The following is a 22327-nucleotide window of genomic DNA, read 5'->3' as shown; positions in this document are numbered from 1 at the left end:
CCCCCACCCGCTCTTGAGAGGGCTGCTTTACACGAAGTCCATGATTGGGATTTGCACGTCACTTTTGGACCAATAGGGCCACCGTTCCAGATGACTCTCCCATTTTTTTCCTCTATTCTGACCGTAAAACGGCGAGCCAAGTACAGAAATTGTATAGCCAGATCAAGAACCCAGCCAAGATATAGCCAGCAAGCAATTGGGTGTGTTTCTGCACAGCAGGCTCAGCATTCACAATGAGGACAATAACAACATCCTCCTGACATTTGCAGCATACACGAAGTGGGTCTGTCGAGGCTCAAGTAATAGCCATGGATACAAGCGACAGTAAGGTAAACAAGATTATCTAACTTAGTCTAACGAGGGACAGGGTTCTCTACACTGGGTTAGCTTGCCTCACCTAGTTAGCTGACGTTAGGCCTCGATTGGAAATTATTTTGGCAATTACAGTGAACACAGCTTCTTTAAGACACTTAATGTTTCTATCGTGGTTTACATTGGGTTAATGTAATCATAAGAGCTTTCTCAGGATTGTATATGTGCTTGTCTTTTAATCGTACAAAACAGAAATGTTAGCTTGCCAACTAGATTGCTAGCAATTCATGAGTTGTAGCTAAACCTGTCAGTGTCGTAGCTAGCTGGCTAATTTAGCGGACTAGCTCTACGAATTGTCTCAGGTCGGTAACGTTAGCTAACTAGCGGTAACAAATTATTTTTCACTCTTACAATTTGTAATCTAGCTAGCTAGCTACCTAAATGTTTCTTAATTAAAATGTAGACTTACGATAGCCAAACGCCTGAATTAGACACAACGTTAACGATTATTATGAATCAACGAGCTAGCTAAGCGAATAGAATTTTTCAGTCTTATAATTTATTATCTAGGTAAAGGCGTTTTAATTAAAATGTAACGTTGTCCAAACAGCTGAGTTGGCTAACATTAGTTATTGTTATGAGCTAATAATAACGAGCTAGCTCAGTGACGTTAGACTAGCTGACTGGTTAAGCCAAATATCACCGATCAGCTGTGCAATTTTTGATAGATATGTAGCCGTTTATCTTTGCTAACGTGAACTGTATTAATATTTTCGAAAAAATAAACTACACTAGGTTGCTAAATTAGCTTGACTAGTCAGCCATAACTAGCTAGGCTCTACTGCCGACGGTTACAGTGAAGTCGGTGTCATAACATCAATGAATTATTTGCTATGAAGTCTAGCTAGCTAGCTAGCCAAATAAAGCCAGGACTGGGTTTCCTATGTTATTTAACGCATGTCTCCGCGTATTTTTACATGTTGCTTTATTGCTGTTTTGTTGATTCGTTTTCCAAAATAGTAGTTCAGCAAGCTGCAATTTAAATCATGCCATAGTTAGCCCACAGCTGAGGTTAGTTTTGGACTATGAACGTTAGCTAGTTAGCTAGCTTAGTAACTAGGTATGCTGGAAAGCAAGGTAGGTACTCGTTGAACTGTCTAGATTGCTTGGTCTTTGAGGATTTGCTGTTTGTTTCCCCATAATTTGCCGTTATGCCCACTAGCTTGCTAACAACAGCCAGTAGCGCTGTGGTTGTCACAACTTCAGCAATGGAAACGAATAAGAAAGTTGCAACATGTGATTAACGTTACTTGAAGCTGTTACTCCCGAGGCGACATTTATTTAGCTACCTGTCAGATTAATTAAGTTTAAATAGCTGCCCTAAGTTGCCACGTTTACATTATGTTGAGGCACGTTTGCCTGTACATATTGATAGCTAAGCGTGGGTTTACTAACGTAAAATGTATACTTTAATTGCGGGAAGTGTATAATTAATTGTCAAAAATTCCGTGTGGTTTTCTATGAATAACGCACTGGTATTTTAACATTTGTGAGTAGACTGACAAGACCAAATAGTATTTTATGAGTTTCACTACCTAGCTAGAACCCTGCAATTCCATTTAGAAAAGATTGATAGTAACTAACCGTAACTGGTGGTAGCTCAAGACTAGCCCCAAGCTGTGTTTCACTGGCTAACTGGGGACTATGCAATTGAATACAATACATCTTTGGTTTTCAACAAGATGGTTTTTGAAGGTTATGTAGGGCAAGTTGTGAAATTGAACTTAAACATATTAAGCATTTTTATTTATTTATTAAAAAAAAAAATTAAAAAAAAAAGAGTAGTGTAATTCATGACACATTCATTTTCACCTGAAAGTCAAAGAAAAGTTACAGAATCTTTTCCAGTCTAATTCATTATTTTATATAATATTTTTTTACACAATGTTTACATATGAAGTGAAACTTGCATCAAGAAAGATAGCCTATTAATATTCAAATGGACTCTTTCACAATACATAATGTGCCTGTGATTAGTAAAGCATTCAGTAAGGGTATTTCTATATCCAGGTGAGTAAAATGGACATCTAGGCATTTCAAACAATGGTTATTAGAATAAAAGGTACAATTAAAGAATTGAGCATCTGTACTAAAGGCCTACACCGGACCTGACTTACCGTGAACTGTGTCTGGCTCCAAGTAGTCGGTTTTTTATAGCCCCCACTCAAAACAGCATTAAACTTGTGTATGTTTAAAAGCCCAACACAAAATTAGATTAACTGATAATTATTTGAGTAACAAAAAGAACTCAGTACAATTTTATTACCATTACAGAGTATTTGTATCAAAAAAAAAGTCAGAACATAATATTAATATTTGTACTGAAATGAATGCTCTTAATAAACGCCACAGTTAACAGGCTAACTCTCGCCTCTTAACTATTAATTTATAGCAGTACTAAACTAACACTTGGTGAACAATAGCTATGTTTATTGCTCTTGGGATTATGCCAGTGGTGTCCATTCCTTTGAGGTGTGCTGTGAGATACGTTAAAAAGCACTTGAATTACAAAATGTTTAAAGTGATTATTTACGAGTGCTTAACACTCAGGTCTTGTTTATGCACAATGATGATGCTATGTAGGCTATGTAGATTAGCCACATGCCCTTCCACTCAGAAAATGCAGCCGCATCCAGACAAGTCAAAAAAATTATATTGGTCCAATAAAAATACAAGCATGCCCCAACACATGGCTGGTTATTCATAAAGCTTTTCATATAGAGATGATTCATTCATTAATAATTAATAGAATTAATGAAATTGTATCAGTCAAAAGGTATGAGAACACTCTACCTGCTGACAGCCGCTAGCTTTGTTTAAATGACAAACTAGCATGTCTTACTTTACGTTTACTATACTGGCATTTAGCAGACACTTGTTCAGAGTGACTTAAAATGCAAACGCAAGTGCAAAGATCAGGGATTGAAGTGCAGCCTGTAATTCCATAAAGTGGTTGGGTATATTCCCAAGAGGGACAGTAAATGCAAGGACCTGTTGAATATTTAAGCATGTTATACAAACATGAACACATCTACCCTAATGAGCATTAAACTGCATTAAACAAAATACAACAAAGAACCACACACTGTGAAAACATCAAAAACAAGTTCTGCCTAACCAGATATTTGTAATTATTTATACCAAAATTTGTTTTTGGAATATAAAGGCAACCATTTCAGAAGACCTTTCAATGCCTAATTGGAATTTTGCTTCTTTTGAATGTACTACTTGGTCTTTGGCTGTTTACTTTTCCCAACCACAAATATGTGGGTGGTTTAAAATTCCGTTTTCAATATTTGATGTTCATGGCTGATCCTAATCTCATTTGTTTCAATCATGGGTTCCACAAATTAGTGTCAATCCACCTCTACTTTCTTTCTGTGTCAGAAATACAGTGCTTTCAAATTTAGCCTACAGAATTCAAGTGCATTTACTTGGAGCTGCAGAGCTAAACTGAGGATTTTAAATATTGTTGATGTGTCAATTTGGTTATTGGCTTGAAACTTCCTGACACATTGGCATCAGTTGTGTGACCTACCATGCTGTGCTTTTCCCATATATGAAAAAGGTGATGCACTAACCATTATTTGGCTTCAGGTCCTCTGTTTTTGGATTTTGACTGTCCCGTTTTCAATAAGCATATAAAAATGACAATTCAGAGAGGTATATTTGCATGTTGGGAATTGTAGTTCAGTAGGGAATATAAATCAGCCGTCATTTAGTATTTTCTAACTAATGTGAAAGCAAACACATTTTTTGAACCTTGTTTCACATCTCATTGGTATATCAGAAAGCATTAATGTAGCCTAGATACCGATGCCGTTCATGAGAGTCCTTGTACACTTCGTTGTTTTCTTTGCCAAAACTTTTTGGTGAAAGATTTAAGCTTTGAGCTATGCTCTTTGTGAGTTTCCTGGTCTCTGACATGTACAGAAAGTGACTTGAGTGTCACAGATGTGAAGTCTAAGTCTCTAAGCTTTGTTTTTAAGTGTTCAGTCTTTTCCCTGTGGATTGACCTGACTGTTATTGACCCTGTGCCATAATGTGACCTAGGCTATCTGTCTTCATCACAGTGCTACTGAAGTTTTTGAGTCAGTCAAAGCGGTGAAAGTTTTGGGCAGACGTGTGAAGCCTTGCTGTTAGGGTGCTCACAGGTACTTGGGTTTATCTTTGGTGATTCATTAGCCGGTGGTTTGCTGTGGATAAGAGCATCTGCTAAGTGATGTGATGCAATGTAATGTAGATACTTTACTTTTCTGTGTTGGGATTGTGTACTACAGCAGTGCACTGTCTACTAATCTGTGCTTGTTTTAGGGTCTTCTGTATTACAAATGTTTCATGAATCCCTATCCATTTAATATGTTCTTTCACTATTTACCAGGTCATTTGTGAAAGTGGGGAGATCCACTCCAATGTAAGCACAATGTCCTGCAGAATATGAATGGAATTCCATCTTTAATTTCACCTGCAAACAAATTTTTTTTCTTTGTACTGTAAGCATCTTTTGTTGGCTCTGTGGCCTATTCATCTGACATGCTACAGGTGAAGCAAATCTCACTATGCCCATTCGACTGCTCTGACAAGGACCATAACATCTTGTAATGTTATAAAACGAATGGATGCTGTTGCAGTTGTCTGCTGTACAGAGATTCCACTGTTTGCTCAATAAGAAAAAAATGTTAAGCTGTGAGCGATCTGATTGAGCTGTAGCCTAATTTAATCTGAAGGCACAACAATGACCCTGACCTGCATGACATCTCCCTAATTTAAAGCGCACGGCTCCCATATGCTCTTTGTTTTTCTTCATCTGTCTCTGTAGCAGAAAAACCAAGCATATATGTAATATTTCGCAAGTGTCAGAGACCACCCTTTTTTATTTAATATCAGATCTTTCAGTATTTAGTGTGTCAACCCTTTGCCTTTATTACAGCTTCCATTCTTTTCAGGGTACTTTCTTAGAGTTTTTTAAAATGAGATCTGCAGGGATATTTTTCTATGCTTCTTGTTAAACACCTCCAAAATTTAGTCTTAGCAGTTGGTTGCATTTTCTGCTTCTCTTGATCCAGGTAATCCCAAGCACATTCACTGATGTTGAGGTCTGGACTCTGGGGTGTCCAGTCCATTGCTCTGAGAACACCAGCAGTTTGATCTTTTTAGCAGTGTACTTGGGGTCATCTTGCTGTGGAATGAATTTGCTCCTAATCAAATGTTGTCCTGTGGGTATTCCATGATTTGTTATAATTTATCAGCATTCATGATTCCTTCAGTCAAAACCAAATCACCAACTCCAGATGTTGCAAAACGGCCCCAAACTGATCTGCACTATATATAAGCAAGCACAGGAAGAAGACTAGGGCCTTCAGTCTTTCCTTATTAGCATCAGCACTACTTTACCCACTGCACATCTGGGGCTGACCTCAGCGCTCAGACATACAATTGCTCTTTTTCACTGAAACACTGCCATTTACCTCAACAATGGAAGCTCAAACAATTGAAAGCTTAAAGCCAACTGAATGCATAAGACTAGCTTAAGGCAATAATTCTAAACCGTTCTTTGGACAAGGTGAATCAGGCCACTTATTTACACCAAATACTGAAAGGTTTTGAACAATTTACTGTTGTAAATAATTATTGTTACATTCACTTCAAGTTTTTGAAGGGGTCTTAAATTATTTGAACTGAGACAGGGGACAGGGAATATGGCATATAGGCATAATAGGCATTCTTGAGATTATTTTCTTCTGTATGTTCTGACGTACCAACAGATTATTGTCGGTCTTTATCATTCAAAATCATGCAAATATTGTTTTTGTACATTTTATCATGCCCTGTTATTGTCTCCTAGTTTGTAATTCTCTATAGTATTTTTAGGCCTGTCTCATGTAACATAAGTATACTTCAAAATGTCACTGGCTAGCTACTGATTGTATTCATTTTACATATCTTGTTCAAAGAGGGAACATAACTGTTTTGTACTTAAAAGGATATTTCACTTGTACTGGTATAACGCAAGTAAATTAGAGAAATAAACCCACAAATAGAAAGCGAGTGTTGGCATTTACATTGTTCGTGCACATAACCCCACTATCCCCATTTAGTACTTATAACGTTCAGTACCTGTGGCTAAGAGGCTGTGTCAGAGATGGTATGTATGTATTTGTATGTTCTTTTTTAATTAGTTTTTTTAGGATGTGACAAGTTACTCCATAGCTAGCAACGTTAGCTACATATCACATCACATCCTAAGTGGACAAAGCTAGCTACCTAGCTAACGTTGTTATGGTGACTTGGCTGCTTTTAACTAGTGTCATTATCTATGATAGACCTAGCTGCTTTTAGTTAAATGCAGCATTTTGCACTGGAGCACAGAAAACATCAGATCTAGGTTCTTGTCTTTGTTTTTCTTGCAGGCCACCACACAATGACTTTTTTCCATTTTTAGTCTTGATAATCCACCGACTTCTATTATTAACTCCATGGAGTGCAGCAGGTTGTGTGACGTGTTATGCTCTGTTGCTATTTTACTTTTTACCAAAATGATAATTAATTTACTTTTTATGGTAGCCTAAATCTGCTGAAAATAAAGGCGGTTTTGGGTAGGATATAACACATTTTGGGATAAGAACCGGTTCCGATAAGCAGAGTCGGAATGGTAACCGGAATTGGTAAAATCTTAATTATACCCAACCCTAAGTGTGTCACAATGTTTTTGCATAATTCTTCCATTTTTGTGTTAAACCATCATAAGGAGCAAAGTTACAGGTTTCTTAATGGACAAAAATAATTTTAAATAGCCTAATATTCTGAGAGGTTTTGGTTAGGTTTTTGGGCTACTAGATATCTTAGACCCCTGTACTGATGAAATTATAATAATTCACATTTAAAGATTATGCAAAAGAGAGTTTCATAGTCAAAACAGTTGATTTGTACTGAAATATATGAATACGGTATGATTTACAGCACTACGTAATTTATTTTGGATAGATTTGGGGACATTAGAGGACATCAGGGTACACAGTTTACATTTTGCTTCGTAGATCTTTAGTAGCTCTGTATCTCACCTTCAGATTTTGCACACTTGTGATTAAGGAGTGTGTGATCCAGGACATGTATAGTTTTCCTGTTTTATGTGTGATCTCTTTGTATTACATTTCAAACTGAAGGAGAACATAGAAGATACTTGCATTTGCGGTATTTTATTTCTACCTATATACATTGCCCAGAGGGGCTCATAGTTCATGGACTTGTGGATTCGCAGTCTGTGAGAGCGTGTCGTTTCTTGAGGACCCAACCAGCTTGTCATGTAACCCGGTGACACTGGATTATTTGTTTAGGTTTCTCCACAGGAGTGGTTTTTCTCTACGCAATTTACATTTAAGAATTGTCACTTTACAGTACAGCTTTATTAAAAAAAACAAAAACATTTGTAGGGTGATAAGGAGTAGAGTCTCTGTCAGTGATTCTAATAGACAGTGAGTCATGCAGTGAATTCTGTCAGGTGCATTAAATTTTTGATAGTTTATGGGTCAAACATTTTGAGATTGAGTTGTACAAGTAGGCTGTGCTGCAAGGTTGGTGTGCAGGGTTAATCATCGAGATCTCCATTTCAGATTTTACCGAATGCATTAAGGATTTGAATGTCGCTTTTCTACACAAAGTCCTACCCACAGACAGTAGCTTGTGGAGACAATGGGTGTCTGTTTGAGAGCAGATCTGCAGATACACAAATTATGCCTTCAATTACTGCCCCTAACCCTCTGCTTTTTCAGTTTCTTTAGTGGAGACATGATCACAGTGAAGAATAATAGCAAAAGACTTTTTGTACATTTAGCCTTATACACAGTTCTTGTTTGAATGACACCAGCAGAACAAATTGTGAATTTATGTATTATTTTCCAATAACTAATAATTTAAATAACTAGTGAACTAGTTTTTGTATTATTGTAAGCCTATGATATTGATGTGTTTGATATTGATGATGTATTTAGTGTTTTTCAAGGTTCCCATGGAGATTTAAGAAACATCAGTTGTAGGTCAGGCTCGATGTTGTTGGCTCAGTGACCATTTGTTTTGTCAGCGATGTAATGCGTTTACTTAAAATCTTATCATTGTCTTAACACATGGTGACCTGGGCTCACAGAACAATTGGGTAGGAATGAGCTTTTGAGAATTAGTAATGATTTAGTAATGGAAGGTTTTCAGCAAGTGTAAGGTGTTGTTGACATTGCAGTTTATGTTTGTTTGACTGTGGTGTGTTCCACTGCCTGGTGCTGCCTCTGTTCCCTGGTCTCTTATGCAGGTAAATACACACACAAAATCCATTAGGCCTATTTGAGAAAACATAAATAAGATTTTGAAAATTAACACGAGGGAAAGGTCTTCATGGTTTTTTGAAGCCAACCAAACATTTTTTTAAAGTTTGCGGTGTCTAACAAAGAACTTTCCCTGGGGTTTATTTATTCAGGACAACCCTGGCAGTTTTTCCATTTGTAAAGGCTTGGGCACGTCACTTCAGACGTCAGACTGAGACAGCCTCTCCCAAGCAAAAGGAAACAAAACCGTATTCGGAAATATTCTTAACATGCACACTTGAGGCAAACAAAGCATTAGGAAATTCACAATGTGGCATTGTATAAAAAATGTGTCTAATCTTTGAAAGTTTCTTGGAAGTGTGCTTTTTTTACTTAATAGAATTTTAATACTGAAATTTCTGCTTGTGTTTTCAATGGATTCATCTACAATATTAGATTCATCAGTAGTAGCTGTCCTTGCAGAGCCCCTTCATGAGAATATTAACAATGTAGAAGGAGAGTTGTCCAGGGACTGGTTCCAGGGACTCTCACAGTGTACTTGTGGAGAGCAGACTTTGTACCTGGTCATGAATTGTGTAAATGATTACTGGCATCCAGCAGACGCACCAGGTAGCTCAGCGACTTTGCTGGTTGATTGATAGGCTTGTTGTTTTCAGGAATTTACTGTATGGTTCTGGGCAGTCAGGTTAGACATTTGGATCAAGGGAAATCACACATTGTGAGGTCTGGCTGAATAAAAATAGATTTGATTCTCTGGCGTGCTTCATCTTGAATTTACAGACTGTTTATTTTGTAATTTTCGTTCAAATGGAACCAGTATTGTGTGGACAGGAGAAAGTCATCCATCAAGGTTATGGTTTACCATCTGCTGTGTGGCTTAATTTCTTTTTTCGTGAAAGGATATCAATAATTTATTTGTCATTAGAAAAGGTTGAGAGTCAAAGACTTGAGCAATACTTCTGTAATTTTTACTGTTACACACATACCTGTGGACCAACGGGGGCAAATGATCTCCCTATGTGGAGCCTGTACATCCTTAGTTATAATCCCAGTGTTGCAGTACTCTCAGTACACGCTTGGAAATCCTTACGTACCCATTATGTATGTGTGTCCAAACAAGCTGCCTGCTGAGCTGTGTGTGTGTGTGTGTGTGTGTGTGTGTGTGCGTGAGCGTGTATGTTTGTGTGCATTATTGCTGGTTTATTGGTATAAATCAGTCAGTACCTGTATTCTGGGAATAGTCCACCAGCAGCTCAAAGTGATGGTGTGATGGGAACAAGGAAGTGGAATGTTTTCCTTGACAGAAATCTCACAGCAGGAATTATATGAATGAAACGGTGCTGTGTAGGACGTAGATAAAGGTGGCCACCTGATGGCTGACTATACCGAGAAGGTCATGTGCATCAGTGCTGACTCACACAGGACAACAGTGTTTCAAAACAGCGTTTCATCCCCACTTGAATTGAGCCTTGTCTTAGGTCCGTGTTCCTCACACCTTTTATTTAGTATTCTACCCCTGTCCAGAAACAAAAGGTGCATAACCTTGCAAGCAACTGTTAATTTAAAACTGACAAGACTGCCTAATTAACAAGTAAAGATTTGACATCCGTACCGTGACTCTGTATTAATAATTTCAATTTCAGCACCAAATTCATGCGTGTCATTTTTGAAGTATTGAATGAATGTAACTGGCTGTGTGTTAATTGTAAAATCTCCTGTAGAGACGGTCACGTGTTGTTCTGTCGCTTTCTGCCTGTTTAATGCCTCACAACCACCCCTTTTGACTGGCAGGCCATTTCTAAGTAGATTGGAACCATAAATGTCAGTCATGTAAGAATATTTGGATAAAATTGTCAGAATACTGACCCACGACTTTAAAACCCATTACAAGCATATGACCCATTTGTTGTATTATTTTTTACAGTAACGGCTTTTGTTTCATTTTTTTTTTTAACAAAATGGACAATTTCTTCAATGCAGGATTAAAATTTCAGGTGTGCCTAGTGGATGAATATATCAGATATGTAAATGGGTTAAAACAGTTTTCTGGATTATAATGCCCTATGTAGCTTACAGTAAGTGTCTATATTGTGTTGTGCTCCGAAAGGATGGTCAGTGAGTTCAGAGTCCATACTGACTGAACCCATCCTGCTAATGTCTCTGTTGTTTCCTCGCATTGTCCTAGGATGTGAAGCTCTCGGCTGAGGTTGAGCCCTTCATCCCTCAGAAGAAAGGCCCGGAAGCTGCCCTGGTTGCCATGAGCCTGTCTGGCGAGGGTGGAGGGGGCAGCAGTAGCGGTGGGGTGGAGCCCACGGCCATCCCCAGCTATCTCATCACCTGCTACCCCTTCGTCCAGGAGAACCAGCCCAACCGGTGGGTCCTACTTCTGAGCCCACTTTCATGGGCAATGTGCATCCCAGCTAACACTAAACGTCCTCACAACGATGCTGCCTTGTAGTGGCAATATTATAACACTGACAAGACATTCCAGTAGCATTGCGAGAACATTTTGTGTTAGCTGGTATGGTCTTCTCACAGAAGGCCAGGGAAAGAAGGGAAAGCTGTGGAACTTGCACTGACACTATGCACTTTCATATTTGGCTGAATATTCTCAAGTGAATTCTGGGATTTGTGTAAATATTTTAGCATATTACTGTACAACGGGAGAATAATGTTGCAGTTATATCCAGTTGTAGGTCTTTTTTTGTTGTTTCGGAAATGAAAATCCGATAGCTTGAACGATTTAGTGGATATATACCCCAGATGGAAAAAATATGGTAGAAAAAGTAATTGGACAGTACTGGTGTTAAGAGAAGGCTAGAATGGATGGCTTTCATGACTTTCTGTTTTAAATGAGCTGCTATGTCCTGAATACTTCCTGCAACCTTTTCTCCCTTTTCATTTTGTATACAAGGAAATGCCCACTGTATCTACTGTCGAAAGAGAGAGCATGCCTGGGAAAATTACCCAGAATTGTTCCTGTCCTCAGTGACATGTTCTCAGCCCCAGACTACATGTACAATTGACTCTTCCTATTTTTTGTTTAATTCTTACTTGTTGTCTCAGCACGTCCCCTTATTCAAATGGACTTACAATGCTGAAATATAACACAATTTAATTATATGATAAGATTGGAGCTTGGTCTACTGTTTGAGTGGATGTCTGTTTCTGAACCTGTTTAGAGTTTCAGTAAGGGTTGAACAGCAGCTCTGAGGCAATCACCAGGGTCAGTGCATTCTTCAGAGGGGAAACAGATTGCCGATTAACAGTGAATCGTTTGTTTCAGAGTATTTTCATGTGTATCTTCAATTCTCTGTAATTCTTGTTATATTGCTGAATTTTTGTTAATTCTGCTGTTCACTGGAGTACCAACTGGGCTTTGAATCCACAACCCTCTGGTGGTCAGAGTGGTGCTTCCCATGGTTGAACACATTTAGCCAGATAGTTCGGGCATGCCTGCAACTCAGTTTATTCTGTATTTCTCCCATCAGGCAACTCCCCCTGTATAATGGAGACATGAGATGGCAACAGCCCAACCCCAGCCCTGGAGGCCCCTACCTGGCCTATCCAATCCTGTCGTCCCCCCAGCCTCCCGTGTCCAGCGACTACGCCTACTACCAGATCATGCCAGCCCCCTGTGCCCCCATGATGGGCTTCTACCAGCCCTTCCCCTCTCCTTACGGCGCACCTGTGCCGGCGGGTGTGGTCAATGCCGTATCGGCCGACTGCGGCGATCGGGCGCTGGCTCCGGGCCAGGCCTTTGGCATGTCTAGCCAGAGGGGAAGGGGTATTGTCCGCACCGCCGTGCTACCAAAAGTAAGAGCTGAACTGCTAAGCTAACTCCTCTCCTGTCAGCTCACCTGCCTATTTAAAAAATGCTGTGTTTTCTATAACTACTCTTTGTTGTGAATTGTAATTTCACTCCTGATTTGTTGGTTTTGCTAACACAGCAACTCTCGCAACCAATGAGAAGCAAGAGACCCCCAATGAGGAGTGTGGCTGTGCAGAAGGAGGTCAGCGCCTCCGGTCCTGACGGCAGGGCAAAGACGGTCCTTCTGGTTGACGCAGCCCAGCAGACCGGTAACTGCCATTTCACACAGCTAATGTTTCATCCCAAAGCCAAAGGAAAACCGTGTTTCACCATTTCATTCCTTCTTTAAGGAGTTGACTGTTAGTCATTGAAGTGAGGACACATAAAGGACACTGGAGAATTATTCAAAATCCATTTAGATTTTAGTTCCATTGTGTGATTTATGTTTTCTGTACTATACCTGTACACTTTTCTTGGATAATCTAGAGTCAATTGACTATATTTCATGAAAGGCATTACATCAGTGCTTGAATGACTTTTCTTGGAAAAAGAAAAGTACTGTACACTTTTCTTGAATCATCTTGAGTCAATTGACTATATTTCATGAAAGGCATTACATTAGTACTTTATTGAGGTTTCCCTGCCTGTGCTCAGTGTTCCAGAGAACTCTGTGCTTTCTGCTCGGTTATCTGTCTGCAGGCGCCTCTGTGACACAGCTGATGAATGTCTGCTTGCGTTGGCACCCCCGTCCATCCGTGTAACTGAAGCGGGTTTTCAGGAGCTCTGTGTATTTGCATGCAGCCGGGCGGGTGTCACTCAAAACAGTATGACTCCAGTAACAATTGTGAAAATAAAATCATTTTGCATTTTCAATACTTCTCACTTTCACACCCCCCCCCCCCCACCATTTGTAATATGCATATACATGTAAATTTAGGTAATGTACTATTTCTTATAATGCAGTCAATTCAAAGGTCTTTTTTTGCCGCATGGTCTGTTTATGGGTGGCATGTGGCACCGAACCAGAACGTCCTGATCCATTATTTCACTACTTCGCAGTAGATTCACCTAGTCTTGACCTGTCCTGCTTTTGGCTCAGAAAACAAGCCGCGGGGACCTGTAACAGGCGGAGCACAGGGGCAGTTTAAATGCTGCCAAATCCCTCGGGCCTGTTACCTGCGTCAGGCCTGCGCGAACGCAGTGTGCGATTCTGCTCTTAGCGGACCGCGGGACACCTTAGTGACGTCCCTGCGTCCCCCTCTCTCTCCCCACCCCACCCCTCAGATTTCCCGGGGGAGATCTCCGGCAGGTCCCTGTCGGAGAGGGCCAGCCCGCTGCTGTGGAAGAACAAGGCGCGGAGGAGGCGGGCGTCGCAGCCCGCGGGCGAGTCGTCCAGCGAGCACGGCGCCAGCGAGGCGGACATCGACAGCGACAGCGGCTACTGCAGCCCCAAGCACAACCAGGCGGCCGGAGCTGCCCCGCGGACCAATGAGCACGCGGCCCCCGCGGTACGCCCGGCCCAGCTCTCTCTGTGCCCACTGTAACCACCCTAACGCCCTCCGCATGCTGTTATACCTTAATGTGGCTGTGAATGCCACAGTCAGCAAATCCTTTCATTGTGCCAGCGGCCATTTTACCTCTTTAGGACTGGCCGATGGCGGTTCCTAGCACCATGTCCCTCAGGAACGGCGTTTCCTGAAACTTTATGCTTTTCAAAAGCTTCTTCTTAAAACTGGAGAGGCAGAGCATATTGTGCCCGTTACAATTGCATCTAGGTGACCTGAATTTTTGTTTGGAAATCTAAATGCTTCCCATTGTTTGGTATTGAATAGTAACAGTGTCTCTTTCTGTTTCTGTTTTCTGAAGGGAGTTGAAGCTGGAGTGATGACGGGTAGGCCTTGATTCCTGTGTGAATGTTACATTTCACCGGCTTTGTGGTTTTGTTCCCTAAACTGCGTGTTCGTTTATTTTGGCACAGCTGTGAGCTGGGTAAACGTGGCGTCCCAGGCCACTCAGAAGCCCTGGGTGGACAGAACCTCAGTGTACTACAGAGGAGGGAAAGCACCCGACCAAAGAAATGGCCCTCAGGTACAGTCCTTTCAGCAGGTGTCACTGTCTGAACAGAGTGCTTTTGCACTTCACAGTCATACTTAAAGAACTGTGAGAACACTGTTAATGGAGTATAACAGAATTCAAGTAATTGTTGCAGCATCAAACATTTCATGTTGCGTTCACGCAGTGAAAAACACACTCGGTTGAAAAAGCTTTGATCACAGAGCACATGTTGATGTGCTGCATCTCTGAGCAGTCCTTGGTTTCCCTCAGATGGACTTCCAGGCGGGGTACCATGGGCGTGGCTGCGGCAGCTCGTCGGAAAGAGGGTGCGGCCTCCCGAAGAGGCTGCAGGAGGGAACGGTGCAGGCGGCCCCCCCGTTGCCGGGGGCCGAGCTCAACACGGAGCCTCTCTATTTTGAGGTGAGCTCCCTCTTCCTGCTGGTGTGCTCTGCTGTAAGCCATACAGTGTTGAATGGTTCCCACTGGACTCTGATGGTCGTGCTTTGCCATATTGATTTGACTGTCTAGCGCATTATGTGTATTTAACGTGCTAAGATGGGTACATGGGTTGTGTGTGATGCTACCTCTCCGTTAGGATGAAGATGAGTTTCCTGAGCTGGTTTCTGGGGGAGCCGCTCCCCGGAATAAGCCGGAACAGGCGCAGCCCAAGATCCCTAAAAACCTGGTGAGATGAATGATTTGGATCTGTATTAGCAGCACTAGCCCCTGTCGTTTGACTTTGATTGCGCACGTCTGTGCAGCTGGAGCTGGATGCGTCAGCCTATCCCTAGAGCTGTGAATACTGGCTGTGGTTCTGTTCCCGTCCCACAGCTGGAGAACCTGCCGGAAAACTCCCCCATCAGCATCGTGCAGACGCCCATCCCCATCACCACGTCCGTCCCCAAGAGGGCCAAGAGCCAGAGGAAGAAGGCGCTGGCAGCCGCCCTGGCCACGGCACAGGAGTACTCCGAAATCAGCATGGAGCAGAAGAAACTTCAGGTGTGTACGTGTGTGTGTGTGTGTGTGCCTGTGTCTGTCTGTGTGTGTGTGTCTTTGTGTGTCTGCGTGTGTGTTTGTCTCTGAGTGTGTGCGTGTGCGCATATGCATGCATGTGTGTTTGTCTGCATGTGTCTGTGCATATGTTTGTGTGTATGCATGCGTGTGTGTGTGTGTGTGTGTGCAGCGTGCGTGTGTGTGTGTGCGTGTGAGTAACCGGAGAAGCTGCAGGGCAGGTCAGCTGTGTTTCATTAGCTTGGCGTCAGTCAGTCACAGGGGTGTGATGTAATCCATGGCGCTTCGTGCAAAACAAATGAGGCCTCTGAATTTTTGCCATTTCCTCATGTTGCACGCACAACATATTTGTGTATTTGTAATTGAATCGCTTGTATGTGTATATAGATGTTTGTGTATGGGCTTGTATTTGCATGTCTGAATTTGCCTGAGCGTGTTTGATTGTGTGTCATGCGAGTGAGTGTGTGTTTGCGTGTGTGCGTGAATGTGCGTGTTTGCTGCTGTGGCGCTAACAGAAGCCGCTCTCGGTTCTGCCTGCAGGAGGCGCTGACTAAAGCAGCAGGGAAGAAGAGTAAGACCCCGGTGCAGCTGGACCTGGGGGACATGCTGGCGGCCCTGGAGAAGCAACAGCAGGCCATGAAGGCCCGACAGCTCACCAACACCAAGCCCCTCTCCTATACAGGTACCCTGACCCCAGCCAGGCTCACTGAGTCTGCTCAGTGGAGTCTGCTGAGTCTGCTCTGGCACCTTTTTAACTTTCTCCTCCCTTTCCTCGTTCCTTCGCTTCATCCATCCATCTCAAAATGAAGTAGACAGAAATCCATATAATTTTCATAAGCATCAGTTCTTAGCATTGTGTAGGTAGACTGCACTTTATACCATCAGGATTGGTGATTAATGTCCAGATGAGTCTAGGGTTAATGGTTCCGTGCAGCACAGGCTTTTTTGAGCCAACAGCTTTTTAACAGTCCCTGCTAACTAATAATTAGCTGTAGGAAAGAGATTTCCTTTACAAAGGTACGACAGTTCTTCCTACCATATAATATATACAGTACATGAAGCAGATAGAGCTTAAGCCTATGAATGGTCTAACAAAACTAAAGGTCAGCTTTAGAGTGTTTGGTCAGTCTGTGGGTTACCGCCTGATGGTTTTTCTGTGCGTTCTCCCGCCAGTCGGCACGACCACCCCGTTCCACAGCAAGGACTCGGGCAGCAAGGCGCCCGGGCTGAAGGGCCAGCCCTACGCTGGGCCCCACAACATCCTGGACTCCAGCGCTCCCCGCATGAAGAGGGGCAAGGAGAGGGAGGTCCCCAAAGTGAAGAGGCCCACTGCACTGAAAAAGGTGATCAGCAGGGGCCAGCGTGGAGCCCACGCCATGATCAGTGGAGAAAAGCTGTCTGTGGGGTAGAGGCTAGAGAGCCGCGCTCTGTACCTGCAGCCTTGGGTTCAGATCCACAGCGGGAAACCAGGCCAGAGAGCTGTTTTAGCACAGTGCTGTAGCTCAACTGTACAAGCAGATGTATGAATGGATACAATGGTAAATTATTAGTCGCTCCTAATGAGCAAAGGACAGTATGGCAGGCTGGAAGCAGATGGTGAATAAAATTACACTCCTGTAGCGTTTATTGTAATTCCAAAGCTGGAATACCTCCAGTCAAGCATTATTGAGAAGTGGTCAATGAGTTTAATGGGATCTGAGTGAGTCTTGTCCATCTCTGTCCTCAGATCATTCTGAAAGAGAGAGAGGTGAAGAAGGGCAAGTTCTCTCTGGACCAGGGCGTGGCTGGACCGGAGGACCAGGCCGGCGAGGAGCTCCACTTCACGGATGAGCTGCCCCGAGAGGGCGTGTCCCAAGAGGGTGAGCAGCCAATGCCTTTTCCCGCATTTGCATTTACCTCATTGTGCGGACGGCACCGCTACTTAACCTGTCCGTACGACTGTCCGCTCAGCCGCTGAACACAGGTTTAATCTTTCTCCTTTCGTTCCGCAGACAACAGTCTGAGCATGCCCAGTGACGCCTCGCTGTCGCCGGCCAGTCAGAACTCCCCGTACAGCATCACGCCCGTGTCCCAGGGCTCGCCCGCCAGCTCGGGCATCGGGAGCCCCATGGCCACCTCCGCCATCACCAAGATCCACAGCCGGAGGTTCCGAGAGTGAGTCCGCCGGCCCTGCTCCTACGGCCGGGGCCTCCTCCTCTTACCCATGCTCTCTAGCGATCGGACTTGTCTGTGCGTCGTAAAGCACAGCAAGCATTCTCTACTGAAAATCAATTTCAGGGTACCTGACATACTTCCAAACTCCAATTGTATACATTTCAGTGAATAATAATAATACACTTTATGTATGCAGCACTCTTCAAAACACAGTTACTAAGTGCTTCACAACACAGGTGAAAGAAAACATATTTACAATGAAGGGAAAAATAAATAATTGAAAAAAATGTTTAAATTAAAAACTGAAATATTAAAATTTACTTTTACTACTGTTACTGGGTAGGTTTTTGGTAGTTAATTGAAGAACCGGCACAGTGGGCCAGTTAAAATGCGTTTTTGCATGGACATCATCCTCAGTTGTTTCATCTTACGGTTTGGACTTTTCCTGATCGCAGTTCAGCAGGCATTCTTTGTTTTTGAAGCTAGTGTAGAGTGAAATTAACTCTCTCCACGGCCAACCGAACTGGCTCACGACGGATAGCGGTTTTTGGAGAGGAGGAGAAAATGGATTTCTCTCAAATTCCTTGCCCACCCGGGTAACAAAAAATATATCCAAGAACTAAGGCGCCTTCTGTGAACGTTAATAGGCTCTTTTTTAGGAAGGTCTATACAATAACGGATTGTACAGTGTATGGTACAAGCACACTGCACATTGCTCTGTTCTCCGTACAATGTATGCCACCCTTTACAGATGGGCCTTTGTTGTCCGAAAAGTCAGCCGCAGTAAGCACATTGTCCCGGCCTACCCGCATCTTACAGATCCTGCATTTTAACAGCTTCTGCCCTCCCACTGCTTCTATACCCACACCACTCCCCACACTCGCTCTGTTTGTTGTGCTGGATGAGGTTAGCCATGCTGTTTGTGCTCTTTTGAAGATTAGTGGGCATTCAACGGCACTTCTTAATACCACGGCTTTGTGCGTGCCTGTGTGTCTCTCTCTTTGTGTGCGGGCGTGTGCGGTTTGTGTATGTGCACATGCGGGCGTGCTCACACGCGTGTGTGTTTTGCATATTTGTGCATGCGCGCGTGTGTGTTTCACGTATTCGTGCGTGCATGCGTGTGGTTTGTGTATTCATGCCTGTGCATGTGCGTATCCTAGGTACTGTAACCAGGTGCTGAATAAGGAGATAGACGAGAGCGTGACGCTGCTGCTGCAGGAGCTGGTGCGCTTTCAGGAGCGCATTTACCAGAAGGACCCCTCCAAGGCCAAGTCCAAGCGCAGGCTGGTCATGGGCCTGCGTGAGGTCACCAAGCACATGAAGCTCCTCAAGATCAAGTGTGTCATCATATCTCCCAACTGTGAGAAGATCCAGTCCAAAGGTGAGGGGTCACCTTGCCTCACACAGCTCAGTGGCGCTAATGCAGTAGAACTGGATTCTGCAATCTCCCTCATTGCTGAACCACACTTTGCTACATGCACAATGAATACCATTTACATTTACAGCATTAAACCATTAACATTACACTTAAATATAGACCCCGGCTCTTTGAACGTTACTGCCAACCAGAGCTTCTCATTAGTGAATAGAAATAGAATGAATAGATAATAGATAAGGGAATAGATAAAGGGAAAAAAGCCGCTTCTTCCACGCATAGCTCTCATAACAGGTTAATGCCTCAATGATATAGGAATACTTGTTCCTAAATAAGTATTCAATGACAATGTCATGATGGAAAAAAATGAATAAAAATGATGACCCTTGAAAACCCAAGAGCAAACCTTACATTCCACGGAACCTATTAGCTGTGTAATTGCCACCTTGTTTAATTTATGCCTTGGTGCATATAACAAAACATATTTGCATTATTATTAGAAATAGAAATATTAGAATGCATGTTCATTAAACTGGGCATATCTGTGATTTTACAACCTGCCAGTAGAGGGCAGCAGATACTGGTTAGTTTCCATTGGTCTTGGATAAAAGCAACTATAAATGAATGTAAAAATGAGGTAAGCACACCTTGTTGCACCTTATTACACAGTTTGGTAATGTGGTGAAACTATTGCTATCTCTTGGTCAGGTGGTCTGGACGAAGCCCTGTACAACGTTATCGCTATGGCCCGAGAGCAGGAGATCCCCTTTGTTTTTGCGCTAGGCCGGAAAGCTTTGGGCCGCTGTGTCAACAAACTGGTCCCCGTCAGCGTCGTGGGCATCTTCAACTTCTCTGGAGCTGAGGTAGGGAGGACGTGCCAACTGGAAGTGCATTTACTTCCACATCCATACAATAAAAATAAGCACTGGACCAAAGAATGTACAAGCAAAATGAGGTTAAATGAAGTCTCCATGCTGCTTGTGCATTACTGTGATATGTGTTGAATTTCCACACGCACCTGAATGATTGTGAAGGAACTTGTGGGTCAAAGTCCAGCCGCACGCCCCTGCCCAGCGAGTGTGCTGCCTGCGTCTGATTGGAGCTCTCTGTCTGTCTCAGGGGCTGTTCAATAGGCTTGTGTCTCTGACTGAGGAGGCCAGGAAGGCCTACAAGGACATGGTGTCTGCCCTGGAGCAGGAGCAGGCTGAGGAGGCCCTGAAGAATGTGAAGAAGGTCACGCACCACATGGGCCACTCACGGAACCCCTCGGCCGCCAGCGCCATCTCCTTCTGCAGCGTCATCTCCGAGCCCATCTCCGAGGTCAACGAGAAGGAGTACGGTAAGATCCCAATGCTCGGCCTCACTGCCTTCTCATTACATTACATTTATTTGGCAGATGCTTTTATCCAAAGGAAATACCGTAGTGCATACTGAAGGTCATTGGATCAACTACAAAACACAGGTCCGATAAGTTACAATACTTTTTTTGTAACAGTTGTTCATAGCCATGAACACATTAAGTCCAGTTCACACAGTCAACATTACTCTGACCACACCTATGCTAAGGCATGACAAACTACAACATCAAAATAATGACGCAAGGTACAATGTAAGTGCTAGTTGTGGTGGTTGCTTGTAACATTTGTGGCACTGGAGGTTCTCTATAGCTCCATACCTCCATACCAGTATCTTACCACAGTAAACACTCTGCTCATCACATATTTAACCAGGCAGCAAACTGCAGAGAATCATTCAGCTTCTTCTGTTCTTCCTCTCTTTCAGAAACCAACTGGAGGAACATGGTGGAGATGCCAGATGGCCTGGAGGCAGCGGAGAGTGACGGGGGGCCGTGCAGCAGGGCAGCGGCCAAAGAGAGCACGGCGGGGCCCCAAAAGGAAGACGATGGTCTGCCTGGCCCTGTGCAGACGGCCCCCACTCTGACCCTGACCCCCGCCCCGGCCTCCACGGCCCTCCAGCACGGGAAAGCCGGGGCCCCGCCCGAGAAGGAGGAGGGCAAGACGGACGACCGGCTGGAGTGGGCCTCCCAGCAGAGCACGGAGACGGGCTCCCTGGACGGGAGCTGCCGAGACCTCCTCAACTCCTCCATCACCAGCACCACCAGCACGCTGGTGCCAGGCATGCTGGAGGAGGGCGAGGAGGATGAGGAAGACGAAGACGAGGAGGAGGACTACACCCCGGGGCCCATCTCGGTGGACGTGCCCCTCAGCAGCCGGATCGACTCCTGGGTCTCGGAGACGCTGGAGAACCTCCAGCTGGGCAAGAGTCAGGACAGCACGGAGGAAGAGGAGGAGGAAGAGGCTGGCGGACACAGCGAGGAGGAAGGGTTGGAATCTGCCGAGCTGGCTGATCCCGGGCTGGAACGCAGCGACCAACCATTGGAGCCCAAGAGCATCCCTTGTTGACGGGCGAACCCTCCCAGCCCCTACCGACCAACCAGCGGCTCACCCTCCTGAGGAGGTGTCTAACTCTGCTGTGACAGGAGCTGTGTTATCTCAGGAATCCTGCAGACACCAACCAACAGACTAACCAACCAACCAACCAACCAACCAGCTCACCAACCAACCCACCAGTTCTCTTCATTCTTTTGTTTGTAAAAGTCATTTTCATAACGCCATTGTCACGGGAAAACTGTTCTGTTCGGCCCCTTTTGCACCCCCACAGAAACCTTTCCTAAATGCTTTTGAATGACAGCTGTGGGAATGAGTAATTTTTCAAAGTTCTAAATTGCTCAAATGAGTGAGAGGTCGTGCCCACTTAATTCGCCGAGTGTCTCAATACGCCACTCTCATCCCAACATTCCATTCTGTCAACCCTCTGGCTGCACAATTCTGCCCACCGCTTCGCATATCTGCCAGGAACAATGGGGTTTGGCAGGAGGGAAACTTTCAAAATGAGATTCCCCCCCTTTCATTGGTTTAGAAATGAGCTCCGCCCTCCCCCCTTACCTCCAGTCTGTAGCACTCAAAGGCTGATAAAAGCTGTGCCCTTAAATCACGATACTGTTGAGCGATCATAACTCTACTTACACATTAATTTATTTATATGGGTCTTCCAGGAGGTAACACCCTACTTTTTCCCTTGGAGGAAAATGTATTGATGAAATTAAAATTAATCTAGGAATTTGGAAACTTGGCAACCAGAAGTGAGAAAGATAATAATTCTTAAAACGCCAACATTGATTGTTCCCTATAGATTTTTTTTTAAAACGTAGGTCTT

General features: G+C 43.6%; 1 protein-coding gene across 1 annotated transcript; it reads left to right on the top strand.

Moving 5' to 3' along the window:
• Positions 1-31: 31 nt before the first annotated feature.
• secisbp2l (SECIS binding protein 2-like) lies at positions 32-22307 on the top strand. Its single transcript, XM_064336495.1, has 18 exons — positions 32-329; positions 10870-11057; positions 12176-12500; positions 12635-12764; positions 13780-14003; positions 14362-14386; positions 14474-14583; positions 14821-14970; positions 15146-15235; positions 15382-15549; positions 16102-16243; positions 16735-16904; positions 17288-17420; positions 17553-17715; positions 18876-19096; positions 19799-19953; positions 20210-20429; positions 20873-22307. Exons 1-18 carry the CDS (start codon positions 309-311, stop codon positions 21511-21513), a joined length of 3276 nt encoding a protein of 1091 aa, XP_064192565.1. The 5' UTR covers positions 32-308; the 3' UTR covers positions 21514-22307.
• The last annotated feature ends 20 nt before the right edge of the window (positions 22308-22327 follow it).

This window comes from Anguilla rostrata, chromosome 5 (genome assembly GCF_018555375.3).
Source record: "Anguilla rostrata isolate EN2019 chromosome 5, ASM1855537v3, whole genome shotgun sequence".
NCBI classification, from domain to species: Eukaryota; Metazoa; Chordata; class Actinopteri; order Anguilliformes; family Anguillidae; genus Anguilla; species Anguilla rostrata.
Note: the sequence above shows the minus strand (reverse complement) of the source record. Positions and strands in the feature narration are given on the sequence as shown.

Excerpts from the sequence above, each read along its gene's own strand:
- secisbp2l (XM_064336495.1), top strand. The coding sequence starts at position 309 with ATGGATACAAGCGACAGTAAG. Across the intron at positions 14,971-15,145 it reads CGGAGCCTCTCTATTTTGAG|GATGAAGATGAGTTTCCTGA; the intron begins GTGAGCTCCCTC and ends CCTCTCCGTTAG. Across the intron at positions 20,430-20,872 it reads GGTCAACGAGAAGGAGTACG|AAACCAACTGGAGGAACATG; the intron begins GTAAGATCCCAA and ends CCTCTCTTTCAG.